General features: G+C 46.5%; 1 protein-coding gene across 4 annotated transcripts in view; it reads left to right on the top strand.

Annotated features, from left to right (window-relative positions):
* CNTFR (ciliary neurotrophic factor receptor) overlaps positions 1–6,415 on the top strand; it is a 471,005-nt gene extending 464,590 nt beyond the window's left edge. For 3 of the 4 annotated variants that reach the window (XM_066602300.1, XM_066602298.1, XM_066602301.1), the window contains one exon: positions 348–508. In XM_066602300.1, coding sequence (XP_066458397.1) covers positions 348–508 — 161 coding nt within the window. Of the gene's footprint in view, positions 1–347; positions 509–2,579 lie in introns of those variants that run through there. The other variant, XM_066602302.1, reaches the window with a different exon arrangement.
* Positions 6,416–14,833: the final 8,418 nt, after the last annotated feature.

The raw sequence follows: 14,833 nt of genomic DNA, 5'->3' as shown, positions 1-14,833 counted from the left end.
GATTGGTCTGGATAGTTATTGGTCTCACCAGTGATTGATCTGGACAGTCATTGGTTTCATCAGTGATTGGTCTAGACTCTCAATACTCTCATCAGTGATTGGTCTGGACAGTTATTGGTCTCATCAGTGATTGGTCTGGACAGTCATTGGTTTCATCAGTGATTGGTCTAGACTCTCATTACTCTCATCCGTGATTGGTCTGAACAGTTATTGTTCTCATCAGTGACTGGTCCTGACTGTCAACACTCTCATCAGTGATTGGTCCTATGATTTGTGTGTTATATCCTGTTCTCCCCAATGAGCGGCCCGCAGATAACAACCTAAATGTATCCACCCCTTCCTTTCAGAGACAACAACGACAATCACGACTACAACAACGACGACTTACGTAGCACCTCCAAGCACCAAGCCATGTGACCCAGAACCTACAGTTGCATCAGCGGCCATCAGAGTATCCTTGATCTCCGTATTGTTACTGGTTCCGGTTGGGATTCTGCTTATGTGGTAAGATATCTGATCTCATTGTAGCGGGACGTCATTAAAGGGGCGGTCGGCCATCTTCTGCTTGTTGTGAACATGAGCTTTCTAGTTTACATCTAGAGGCTAAAAATCCACCCCAACCTGGTCCTACTCACACAGCGTAGGAGTATAGCCAATCCTCTGTGAGCAGGCTGTTAGCTCCAAAAGCTGAGGGTTTGTTACAATGTATCAATGTGGATGAGAGCTATCGGATCAGGACTAAGTATTCAGGTTTTGGATATAAGCAAGGCTGCTCTTATTCTTTAACATGGGGAAGAAGTGAAGCATAAAGTATATTAGAAGGTTGTGAAACTCAGTATATGAAACTTTATGCACCCCTTTAATCCCTTAGTTAAAGGGGCGCATTTTTGCTATTCTTTTACATATTTTTACCATGTTTATTTATTTTTTTAGTTTTTATGTCCTTGTTTTGGACTTGAAATTGCGAAGCTATGATCGCTCTGATATTACTAGTATTTATTAGTAAATTATAGTGCCAGTGTTTCTGATGGCCAATGTGCCACACAGCTCTACTACATGGTACATGCATTATGATTCACACACATCACACACACAGCTTTACTACATGCATCCTTATTCACACACATCACACACACAGCTCTACTACATGCATCCTGATTCACACACAGCTGTGGTACATCCATCCTGATTTCCAGACATCCCAAGCTCAGCAGACTCCTGGGTACAGTTATGAGCCCCTGGTCATGTGATCCCTGACTTCACCCACACAAATCCTGGTGGCTGCTGTCGGCTTATCCAGTATACAGTACTTTCTACCAAACTGCAGAATGGCTCCTCCCACAGCAGTGACATCACCGCAGGTTATTCAGCCCACTGGATCTTTGTGGTGGCAGTAGGTTGGTGTCTTAAGTCAGGACTGCTGAGTTGGGTCTGAAATAATAACGGCTTAGTTGTAGTCTCAGTGTGTTATTTTTGTCCTCTCCTTCCAAGAGCCCTAACTGTGTTCTTCTGTCGATCAGGCTCTGTGTTTTATATATACTGTAGGACCTGCGATGATGTCACCAGGGGCGGAGCATGAGAAGCATTCACACACAAACATACATACTCATGGTCAAGTGGCCGTTAGTAGTTTGATATTATCACTATTCATAGCGTTCGCAGGCCATGGCAGAACTGGACGCCGGTGTCTGGTGTCAGGATGCCATGACAATCCATCGGCCCTTCATGGTTACATGTTGGAGGTCCAATGACGTCACAGATGGAGCGCCCTCCCTTTATGAACCCTTACATGTCGCAATCAACCTTGATCACGGCATGTAATGCGGTTAACAGCGGGGATCGGTACTGTTGCAGTGGGAGGCTGGCTTTCAGTCAGCTGGTTTCTGAGTCCATGCCATCCATGGGACATAAGTTTTTTATCTATTTACGAAAACCCCTTCCTAGCCAGACATAAACTTGTGTCCTATAGCAGGAAGGGGTTAAAGGGGTTTTACCACCAAAGCCATTTTAATCATCTCTACGCAGTGTATGAAATAAATGTCTGAGCACTAAGATTCAACCCCTGGGACCCCCAGCGCTCCCTAGAAAGACCCCTCTGAATCACCTTCTGAATAGCGCATGCCTGACCACCACTCCCTCATATGGGGCATTCAGAGAGCTGTTTTCAGGAATCACTAGGTGTCCCAGCAGTTGGACCTCCACCAATTAGAAGCCTATCATCGATCTTGTGAATATATTATCAGTTTTGCTCCCTTTAGTACAGTTTATTTTTTCTTGTCCCGTTTCTGATACATGTGAACACATAAAACAGGTCTGGAGAAGTACTGTTTCTCCTTGTGGAGAGCGGCAAATAGGTGGGAGGAGACTTATAGTTCATGCAAGTTCCTCTGGGAAATAGGATATGCAAATATAGATGAAACAAAGGCTCTGCATCACCACCAATTGGACAGCTGCCTTATAATAGCTGCAGAGCCTTTGTTCTACCTCTCATTTGCATAGCCTATAAACTGTCACATGACACTACATATGTCACAATGTTCCCGCCATGACCTCACCGACCTTCTCTCTTCTCTTCCCAGATTCCTCAGCTGCATTCCTACATAAAGTATTTCAATATTTTTTCTCTATTTTGCACATGTTACGGAGGATACGACTTATTTTCATGTTATCTTCATTGGTTAAGAAATATCTCTTCTTTCTTTGGAGCAATGGACAAATCCAATTGAGAGCGGAGCCCTGGCGCGGCTCAGCGACGCGGTGCCGAGAAAAACAAAGCGACTGTACCGTGATACATTGTAGATGTACAAACAGAAACACAGCTGCCAAAACAAGGAGAGCAAACCAAAACCACAAACCGCACAGCATCGCCGTGGGAGGAGCCACAGACTCAATAGAGACTCTCTGGTTGATGGGACGCTACGATCGTCATGGGGATCATACAGCTATACCGCCATGCCAAAGACGCAACTGCTAACGTTTCTTTCCCACCATGCTGTGCTTCCCGGGTCAACGCTCAACGCTGACATCTTTCCGGAAAAAATTATTAAAAAATTCAAGCTGGAAGTAAACGCAGAACTTCCGTGATATTCTGAGCCACAGGACGATATCACCCATAACCTTCCATAATCTTCATTCTACCGTTGGCGCCTTTTTACATTTTTTTTTTTTGCCAAATGACCGAATTTTGTGCATTGTAATTTTTTGAAATTTTTTGGTTAAAACTTCTGAGGAAATTTATCTTTAATTTGATACCACAGGAAAAGAATATAAAGTTTTAAAGTTTCCGGTGCAACGCTCCGCCGGGGGAGTGGAAGGGACAGTGGCGCTACTCCGAGCGTCTCGGATTTAACGAACACTTTTCTTATGAACTCCGAACTATTGTCCCGTTTCATCTGAAAACTTTTCATACATTTCTTGAGACTTTCTCCTTAATTTCATGGTGTCCAAACAACAGGAGGGGGTGGCGCTGGTCTCACTACCGCACAGAATGTCTCATGGCCGAATATGATGATTGTAGGGGGGCCGTGTGGGCGGACGGGCTCTGCAGGGGAGTCATCTCTGTGTATTTGTGGTTGGGGGTGTTATGAGACCCCACATCTACAGCTATCAATAGAGAGGACTAATCACTCCTCCAGCTTCAGTGGTCGGTCCGGTATGAATCAATACACAAATTTTCCAAGGTCCTGAAAATTTTTCCAAAATTTTGTCAAATCCTCCTTTTTCACTCTTCATAGGAAGTAGACGCTTAGTGTCAGATCTAGTATCATATATGTAGAGAACCACGAAGTCCAAACACAGTCCATGTAATACGCGTTTCGAAGCCTGGTTAATGTATTCGTAGCTAATTGGTTCTTAACAACAACCTATTGAGCTGTGAAATGCGTTGTATGTATAATTATATGTTAAGTAAGCGTATGGCTTCAAAATGCGTACCGGGCTCTGCGCTATAGGAGCTGGCGAGCGCCATCAGTCCTAAGCACTATCTAGGGTGGTTTCCATCTGCCCTCCTTCAAGAGTTAAGTGAACCCTTCTGACCGGCTCAGGATATACAACAACTGGATTTGATGCATTTCGGGGTTCTTATATAGATACTGGCCAGATAGCCTGCTGTTAGTGTCCAATGAAAAGGTCAAACCCAGGAATATAGTAACTGGGGAAAAAATGTCAGGGCATACAGGTGTAAGAAAAAGTTAGTGAACCTCTTGGAATTCTCTGGATTGTTGCATTGATTACTAATACATTGTAGTCTGTCTATAATTCTGACTTGGATACAAACACAATGTAACTAATGACACATGGACATCCGGGATGTGATAACTTTTAGATCGCCTTTATCAGCGATCACCTCCACCAAATGTTTCCTTACAAGCAGATAAGGTTTGTACAACGGTGTGATGCGTTACCGGGTTGTTCAGAAAGGAGGAGGAGATTTGGGGATTTAATTGCAAACAAACTACAAAAGAGAGGAACACAATGTGACGTCACTGCGAAGAGGAGGGTTCAACGTTTTTTATGACTTACCAGTAGGTTCCATATTCTGCCACAAAGCAGCGCTGCTTCTTGTTCACCATTTTCGGCACGCCGCAGGAGAAAGCGGTTTGTGTGCCGGAGTTTGCTAAGTGTGAATCCATTCATCAAGAGCAACAAGCATTCTGGAGTGGATTCCAAAAACAGCCGTCTCGTCACGAGCAAATTTACAAGTGGCACGGAATATTTGTTGAATTTGGTTCCATATACAAACCGAAAAGCGCTTGTCGTCTGCATGTCTCATGTAAACGAGACTCCAACGCTGAGGTGGGGCAGAAAATGAAACTTACTGGTATGTCGAAAAGAGACTGGAACCTTCCTCTATGCAGTGATGGTGGATTGTGGACCTTTCTTACAGCCTGTTTGTAATTAAATCCCCAAATCTGCTCCTTCTTTTTGAATAAACCTGTATTTCTGGGATGCCTTCTGTACACAGTCTTCTTCGGGTTAGGTTACAGCATCTCCATAGGAATAAGGTCAGGACTCTGACTCGGCTATTCAAAAACACCCAAAACTTCTTCCACTGTTCTTTAGTTGATTACTTCTGTGCTTTCGGTCATCATCTTGTTTCATCATCCAACATCTCTTCATCTTGCGGTCTTGAACAGCTCTTACATCTCCTGTAAATGTCCTGATCCACCCGAGGATACATTGTCCCCTCAATTATCACAAGACTTCCAGGCCTTGAAGAAGCAAAGAGCCCCAACCATGATGTTTCCTTCAGCATAGCCACCAATCCTCCAGCATAGCCTCCAACCATAAATGCTCCTCTCCACCAAAGCCTCAAACCATGATACTCCTCTCCACTATAGCCCCTAACTATCATACCCCTCCACCATAGCCCCTAACCATGATGTTTCCTCCGCCATAGCGCCCAACTATGATGTTCCCTTCTCCATAGCCATCAACAATGATGCCCCCTCCACCGTAGTCCCAAACCATGATGTCCCCTCCACCGTAGTCCCAAACCATGATGTCTCATTCACCGTAGCCCCTAACTATGATACCCCTCCACCATAGCTTCTAACCCTGATGTCCCCTTCACAATAGTCCCAAACCATGATGTCCCCTCCACCATAGTCCCAAACCATGATGTCCCCTCCACCATAGTCCCAAACCATGATGTCCCCTCCACCATAGTCCCAAACCATGATGTCCCCTCCACCATAGTCCCAAACCATGATGTCCCCTCCACCATAGTCCCAAACCATGATGTCCCCTCCACCATAGTCCCAAACCATGATGTCCCCACACCATAGCACCAAACCATGATGCCCCTACACCATAGTCCCAAACCATGATGTCCTCTCCACGGTAATCCCAAACCATGATGTCCCCTCCCCCATAGCCCCAAACCATGATGTCCCCTCCCCCGTAGTCCCAAACCATGATGTCTCCTCCACCGTAGTCCCAGACCATGATGTCTCCTCCACCGTAGTCCCAGACCATGATATCTCCACCGTAGTCCCTTACCATGATGTCTCCTCCACCGTAGTCCCAAACCATGATGTCTCCTGCACTATAGCCCCTAACTATGATACCCCTCAACCATAGCCCCTAACTATGATACCTCTCCACCATAGCTTCTAACCATGGTGTCCCCTTCACCATAGTCCCAAACCATGATGTTCCCTCCACCGTAGTCCCAGACCATGATGTCTCCTCCACCATAGTCCCAGACCATGATGTCTCCTCCACCATAGTCCCAGACCATGATGTCTCCTCCACCATAGTTCCAGACCATAAAAAAAGGGTCCGACAGCAGCACAAATTGCAAACCCTAGTCAGGGGCTGGGCATAAAACATGCAATAGCCGAAGTAGCAAGTGACCAGATCCTTGTCACTGCGAAGAACATATGATGTTTATTTCCCCATCAGATATGAACAAGCAAGCAACGTTTCGGCCGTGTTGGCCTTTGTCAAGCTTGACAAAGGCCAACACGGCCGAAATGTTGCTTGCTTGTTCATATGTGATGGGGAAATAAAATTTTGAATACTGAATTTGCACCTTGGATGCTGCCGAAGCCTTCTTTTCTGCATCATAGTCCCAGACCATGATGTCTCCTCCACCGTAGTCCCAGACCATGATGCCTCCTCCACCGTAGTCCCAGACCATGATGTCTCCTCCACCGTAGTCCCAGACCATGATGTCTCCTCCACCGTAGTCCCAGACCATGATGTCTCCTCCACCATAGTCCCAGACCATGATATCTCCACCGTAGTCCCAAACCATGATGTCCCCTCCACCATAGCCCCTAACTATGATACCCCTCCACCATAGCTCCTAACCATGATGTCCCCACCACCATAGTCCCAAACCATGATGTCCCCTCCACCATAGTCCCAAACCATGATGTCCCCTCCACCATAGTCCCAAACCATGATGTCCCCTCCACCATGGTCCCAAATCATGATGTCCCTCCACCATAGTCCCAAATCATGATGTCCCTCCACCATAGTCCCAAATCATGATGTCCCTCCACCACAGTCCCAAATCATGATGTCCCTCCACCACAGTCCCAAATCATGATGTCCCTCCACCACAGTCCCAAATCATGATGTCCCTCCACCACAGTCCCAAATCATGATGTCCCTCCACCACAGTCCCAAATCATGATGTCCCTCCACCACAGTCCCAAATCATGATGTCCCTTCACCATAGCCCCAAAGCATGATGTCCCTTCCACCATTGCACCAAATTATGTACCTGTCTACCATAATCCCAAACCATGATGTCCCCTCCACCATAGTCCCGAGCTATGGTGTCCCCTACACCATAGTCCCAACCCATGATGTCTCCTTCACCATATTCCCAACCCATGATGTCTCCTTCACCATAGTCCCAACCCATGATGTCTCCTTCACCATAGTCCCAACCCATGATGTCTCCTCCACCGTAGTCCCAGACCATGTTGTTTCCTCCACCGTAGTCCCAGACCATGATGTCTCCTCTACCATAGTCCCAAACCATGATGTCTCATCCACCATAGCCTCAAACCATGATGTCCCCTCCACCATAGCACTAAACTAGGCTTAGAGTTGGATGAGGTGTTGGTGTGCAGAGTTCTTTTTCCTCCACACATAGCGATGTGCTTTTGTGATAAAAGCTTCCACTTTTGCCTCCTCTGGTCACTGAATATTTCCCAGAAGCATTATGGGACATCCAAGTGGTCTCTTGGGTAAATGAGATGGGCTGTACTGGATTTTTTAGCTAACAGCAGCTTCCTTTTTGGTCAGTATCTCTGTAGTGGAGGACACATGAACAGAGAGAGGTCTCTATAGTGTGTAGGATCTTCTGTAGGTCCTCTTTTGCTGCTCTTGGCTTCTTTCTCCCCTCTTTGCGGACCCCCCTTGCACTCTTGGAGTGATATAACAGGACGCTCCTGGGGAGAGTAGATCAATCCAGAATATCATCCAGCTGTAGATAATAACTGGGGATGGATGTTCATCCAGGTCTTCAGCTTTTACAGCCTTTTCCAACTTCACACATCTCTATAAGAGCTTCTACACATGAGCGTGTTGGCGCGCACAAAATTTAAATGCGTGCTAAATGCAGAGAATAGAGCCGGTGATTTCAGGGGGTCGTTCTGATGAGCTCATAGGATCTGCTCGATTTTCCTGCATATTGTGCAGTGAAAATATGCAAGAGAAAGGGTGCGACACTGCGCAAAAGGCAGGAAAAGCCGTTCAGGTCAACCCACACAGGGTGTGTCACACATGCATGCGAATGGTCCTGCACATGCAAAAATGATGGTAATATGTGCCGACACATGTGCAGCACCCTGATTATAGTCCTCTCCAAACCTCGTTCGTACGCGAACACGCTGCTGCAAGTGTATTTGTGCATACGCTCATGTGAAGCCGCCCTAAGACGTCTCCTGAGGTTCTGAGAGTTGCCTACATTGAGACGCTGCTCACACTGACAAATCACTGAGAAGAACACATCCGTCAGTAACCAGGCTCTGTGTGCCTCTATTTAAAGGAAGAAGCACCTGTGAGCCCTGCACTGCCATCTCATCTCCTTAATGGAACCCCTTCTGCCAATTAGCTCTTGAAGAAGTCACTAACACAAAGGTTCACTTACTTTTCCTGTCTGCAGTGCAGATGCTGAGCAGTACAGCAGTCGGTATTATTAGTTACATTACATAGGGTTCACTTACTTTTCCTCCCTGCACTGTGGGTGATCAGTGGTACATCTGTCAGTGTCTTATCAGCTACATTGTGTCTGTCTGCGACTTGGATACAATCAGACCACATTGGATTAGTGATCAATGCAAAATCCCAGACGACTCAAAGGGTTCACTTACTTTTTCTTGCAACTGTATATGTGAATTTTGCAGACTCTGTTAGGCATTTACCACAGTGCTATATGAATATCAGTGTCTGATTGGCTATTGGCCACAAGACATTACCCACATATCAGTAGGTGTCGTCCAATAGGTGGCGACAGGACTGACGTAGAAGTAGAGGGGTGCTGGAGCCGCAGGGTGGGGTACAGCTGGCTCCATATATGGAGCGACACACCCCTCATTTACCACCATGCTATCTTATATTTGGTAGCTCATACACTCCTTACACAGCAGGGGGCGACATTTCACACAAGAGAAAGCTCCTCCTAATATGAATTCAACCTGAGGCATGATGGGAAAGAGTTTTAGGACTTAAAAAAAAGGGATTTAATAAAAACGTCTCATTGAAACGTCTTCATCACATGGACTCAGGGACGATCCCTGCACCGATCCCGGTTATATCGGCGAGGGCGGAGCTTCCCTTTAAATACGGCCCCACCTCCGGAATGAAGCTTATACCCTCTGTGCACTTTGTAGAAAAGCATTCTGCACCCTGTGTAAGGAGGGCGCCCCCCGGGGGATTTGTGCACCATGTGATGAGGTCCCCCCCCACTCCGATTCACATTCTACAGGTATTGGGGTGCGTTCGCACGGGCGAGAGGAAGTCAGACCTACAGCCAACTCTACTCAACTGCGAATTTTCTGAAATTGCAATGTGTTTTTGCCTAAAAAAAAAAAAATAAATCCCCGTCCGCGCCATTGTCACACGCTGGAAGAAAAATTGAAAATGCTTCTAATAGTTAAAACGGTACAAAAATGCGTATCCCGGCCTCCTTTGGGGGGTTTTGCGCACATAAATATGCAGCAGAGGGGCCCGTTATGTTGATGCGCAGATTCTCCGGTCGGCTGCACTTTTGCGCTCTACCATTTACTTTTATGGCGGTTGATAAGACGCACCAGAAGGGGGCATCTGCAGACCTTGTCATGTAACCAAAGTATCCGCAGATGTGAATGAGCCCCTCGGAATCACTGCGTTCGATTCACTGTGTTTTGCGCGCATTATGTGGCTTATTTATGAGCGATGGGCGAGCGCATTATCAGTCCGGACACCTGGTGGCGGTATCGCGCTCGCACGATTGCAATGGGTTTTGCAAGTAAAACGTATCGCCTCCCATCTCGCACACACGCGCGCATGTGAAAATCACGTAATATTTCAATGGGCAAAATCGCAGCGGCGTGCGACCGCGAACCGATCTTTACTTTTTGCTCCCACAGAGAAGAATGAGCGATAACACCCAAACACAGAGAATCCCTTCTGAATCCGTCCGTTCCAAATAACGGGTTAGATTTTCGTGCAGGTTTTGTGCCTCTCGCAGCGCCAAACCTCGTGCGATAAAGCAGTCCGCGTAAATACGGCCTCAGGTGGGTTACATCATGCTTTATACTCCACTCACAGCCAGAGCTGCATTCAGCATCCTGCTGACGCCATGCAGCCGGAATCCCATAGTGCGCTGCTGCCCTCTGCTGGTTTAGTGTCTCTACTCCCAGAATTCACTAGAGCAGAGTGAGCTGCATTATGGGTAAGCTAGAAGGGTACCTATTAACGGGCTTGTGCCAACATGGGCAGGGCAGCCATTCATTCCGCTGCAAGGTCAGCTGTTTGCCATTGTGCCCACAGCATTTGCCCAGCGCCACAGGGTGAATGGGCGTTCTGGCACAAGCCCTTTAATGTACGGCTGTGAGAAGAAGCCTGCAGAATTATAAATGCAGCTCTGGCTGTGAACCAGAATATAACCAGGAGGTGACAGTTGTGACTGCAGCCTTGGGTGTGAGCAGAGTATAAGACTCGGGATCATCTGCTGTCGCTGCAGTAGAAGCTCCGCAATGGGCGCGGGTCTTTGTAAGCCCGTTAACCCCTTCACGAGAAGCAGTGCTCTATGATGAGATGTATTCGTCAAGATGGTGCAGTATTGAGATCACGCACCTTTAACCCCCTCCCTCCCTGGGGACACCCATATTTTGTAAAGCAGCCCCTCCCCCTCACGGGTTCAAGTATTTAATATCCTAGTATTAAAAACAGAAAAAAAAATGTAAAGAAAAAAATCAACGACAGGAACGTTCCTCGCCGATCCAAAATTTTTTATAGATGTATATAAACTGAGAGGTTGTTCATTAAATGTGATCATTTCATGACGCCTGCGCTGCCGCCTCTCGTCTTTCTTCCTCCCGGCACAAGGTGTCACCTGGTTACTATGGATGGCATCAGTGTAGTATTTCTCCACCAGAAGTATGGGTTGGCCCGGCTCACCCACAGGTAACGCCCCAAGCTGGCAAAAGCATGCGATTGGCGGAGATATACTACACTAGTATCGCTTAGTACTATTGTGTTTCCCTGGAAATAAGACAGGGTCCTATATTAATTTTTGCTCCAAAATATGTTTTTTACATGTATAGCTGCCTGGACACCATTTACAAATCATGCTAGGCCTTTTTTTCGGGGAAACAGGGTAGTAGGTGGCTCCCAGCTGTAGCATGACTACAGCCAGGAAGCTCCTGGACACTCCTCCTGAGCGGTGCCGGACCAGAGAGCTGACACTCCAGCACTGGTTGGGGTGCAGAGGGCTGACACTCCTGCACCGGTCAGAATAAGGAGGAGGAGGGCTGGAAGCCGCCTACTAGTACTGAGCGGTACTAGTTTAATATGTCTTCGTCAATTGGGAGCTTTTGCCAGCTTGGGGCGTGACCTGGGCGTTACCTGTAGGTCAGCCTGGCCAACCCATACTTCTGGTGGAGACATACTACTCTAATACCATTATGAATTACATATGAGCTGCAGTGTAAAGCATGGGGGAGGGACAAAGCAGCAGCCTTCTGCCAACTTAAGAGAAGCAAAAGGAGTGGCAGCATCAGCGGTGGATTTAAAATAAAAACAACTTTTATTGCTCCATATTAAAAATACAGCAACGTTTCGACTGTAAGAAGTCTTTTTCACGCCTGCTAGTATTACACCACTCATTATATAACAAAACAGACATAGGCGGGCGAGAGGTAACCGCCACAGTGATTAGACAGCATTCCCAACACCTGACAACACACACCTGTTCAAAACTCACATGACATAAGCACATATGGTGCCATCCCCCGTCCATATGACCGCTCCATGCCACCTCCTAGAGGTCCGGCGTCTCCTCCCGCGACTGCGCATGTGCGCATAGCGTAGTGACGTCAGCACGGCGTCAACCAAAGCCCCGGAGGCACATATTACATGCGGCAACCACAAGATGGCCATGGCCAGCCAACAAAATGTGTGTTGAGCGGCAGCCAACCACAAGATGGCGCCTGCAGAGAATGTGGATATAGCCCAAACTAATCATGTTAAGTAACTAAAAAACAACTAGGATATCGGACAAATAGTAACCAACGAAGAGGGGAGACAGAAGAAGGAGAAAAGGGCTGGACAATAACATCACAAAGAAAGCTTCAGCAGGGAGGTGACCGGTCAACAAATGCTATCGAGTCAACAACATGGCCGGATGTAGAGAAAACCAAAGATTTTATTGTGATATATATCAAAAAATATTTTTAAAAATACATAAAAAACAAATCAGGAGGCGAAAAAAGAAGAAAGAGAACCTCCAAAAAAATGTTTAACGACAGTATACAAAATGCGCCTGAACAGCGGAAGTGTCATGGAGCGGGCGGACGGAGGACAGGAGAAGGACCAAGAATACAACAGAGATCATTAGTAAGAAGGAAACCAATGATAGAAAGGCGATCACTTTACAACCCAACGAAGAGGGATACAAGGGGCGGAAGGATAATCCATGTTTATACCAGACGGATGCAGGGTGTTTAAAGTGTGTGTCCACCGAACGTTCCTTCTTCTTTAGCAGGGACTCCCCATCACCTCTTCGTGTCAATGGCGGAACATCATCTATAACCCTAAACCTAAATTGGCTGATGCTTCATGTCGTGGAAAGGTTTAGGAATAGGAAGATCAGGACACTCAGTCCGGATGGTGCTTGTGTTTGATCATGCCGGTTCGTGCCTCCAGTGTTGTCTCACCTACGTAACCCAGCCCACAGGGGCCGGTCACCAGGTAGACAACGTACGAGGAGCTACAGGTATATCGTTTGTACTTCTTGCCTGTATAAGGATGATGGAAGCCATCCCCTTTAACTAGGTTCCCGCAACAGACACAATCCAAGAAGGGAAAGTTTCCTGGCTTTAATGCGGCCACAAGACGTTGTGTATGATTTTCAGTTGGCAGAGATGACCTAACCAATGTGTCTCTTATATTAGGGGGCCCCCTATAGGCTATCGTAGGTCTCATCTGTCGGGCCCCTAGTGAGTAGAGGCCAATGTCTGTTTATAATGGAGGAAACTATCCCACTATGCCGACCGCACGTGAAGATAAAAGGTATCCTCTGTCATAACCGGTTTGGTCTTAGGGGTTAATAGTGTGTCCCGATCAAGAGTACGGACACCCTCCACAGCCTTCCTAACCAGGGGCAGAGGATAACCCCTCTGTAGAAAAGTCTGCACCATCTTCATTAATCTGGTATCAACAAAGGGCTCCTCTGATCCTCCTCACCTGTAGGAGCTTGCTCCAAGGAAGGGAGTTCACCGTGTTCTTAGGATGATAGGAATAGCATCCTATGCTATGATAGCTATTAGTAGGCTTTGTAAGTAAGTCAACATTTAGTTTTTAGCCGTCAACAATGATCAATGTGTCAAGAAATTCAATGTGTTCTGTAGACAAATTCAGTGTAAGCTACAGTTCTTCATAGTGAGAATTTAAAGAACTCTGAAAATCAATCAGGTCATTCCTGGAGCCTCCTTATAGGACGAAAATATCGTCTATGTAGCGGAACCATGCCACCACATTGGACCAATGCCCAGAGGTATAGACAAAGGTTTCTTCAAAGTGTCGCATATATATGTTTGCATAAGTTGGCGCGGCATTGGACCCCATGGCGGTGCCCTGCCGCTGCTCAAAGTACAACCCCCCAAAGGAAAAATAATTCCTTGTGAGCATGAACTCGAGCAGCGACAGGGCAAATTCAACACACCCTGGGGCCCAGTCGCATCCCACTATATAATGCCTCACAGATGTCAACCCTTTTTGATGTTGTATTGAGGAATATAGAGAGACAACGTGAAAGGTGGCTAGAAGAAAGCGGATGGAGACTACGGCGTGGAGGAGTTAAACACAGAAGGTTATATAAAAAAAAACGGGAATATGATGACTCGCTCCAACACGCAGCAACTACCACCGAGACATCGGAGGACTTAAACTCACTTGTGGTAAACATCTCTACTAAAACCTTGACTGATCATGAATTGAGGGTACTGGCAAAGGGCTTATCCTTTTGTCCAGAGGCACGTACTGACTGGTTTCAATTGGACTTAGATCTTAAGTGATTTTTCCAGAGTCTACGATTGAAGAATCAATTTGCATTGTGTCCCTCGGTTGGTGGCCCTGATGTGCGGTCCAATGCCCACCCAGGTTTTTCCCTGGAAGACATGGGGCTACACAACAAAAGCCACTATCAACCTCCGATGACCAATCATTGTTTGGAGACCTTTGTCTCCTTTGTTGAAAATGATGTTAAGAATTTAAAGTCTCAGGTGACCCATAAAGGTGGTCATAATAATCTGAATAAGGATGAACGTGCCGCACTTATAGCCCTCCCGAAAGATAGAGATATAACAATAAAACCGGCGGACAAAGGTGGTGCCATTGTAATTCTTGACACTATACAGTTTAGCAATGAGGCACACAGACAACTTAATGATGGGAATGTGTATACTAGATTGAAGGGGGACCCTACTTTGAGACTTCAGATTCAACTAAGGGTGATGCTGAACGATGCTATGCTAGCAGGCATTATCGATTCTGAATTGGTTCATTTTCTAGATATATTACATCCTTAAGTTCCGGTTCTATATCTTTTCCCTAAGATCCATAAAGCCCTGATTAATCCCCCAGGACGCCCAATCGTCTCCAGCCAGAA

Source organism: Eleutherodactylus coqui, chromosome 5, assembly GCF_035609145.1.
Source record: "Eleutherodactylus coqui strain aEleCoq1 chromosome 5, aEleCoq1.hap1, whole genome shotgun sequence".
NCBI classification, from domain to species: Eukaryota; Metazoa; Chordata; class Amphibia; order Anura; family Eleutherodactylidae; genus Eleutherodactylus; species Eleutherodactylus coqui.
This window is presented reverse-complemented; position numbering and strand designations above follow the sequence as displayed.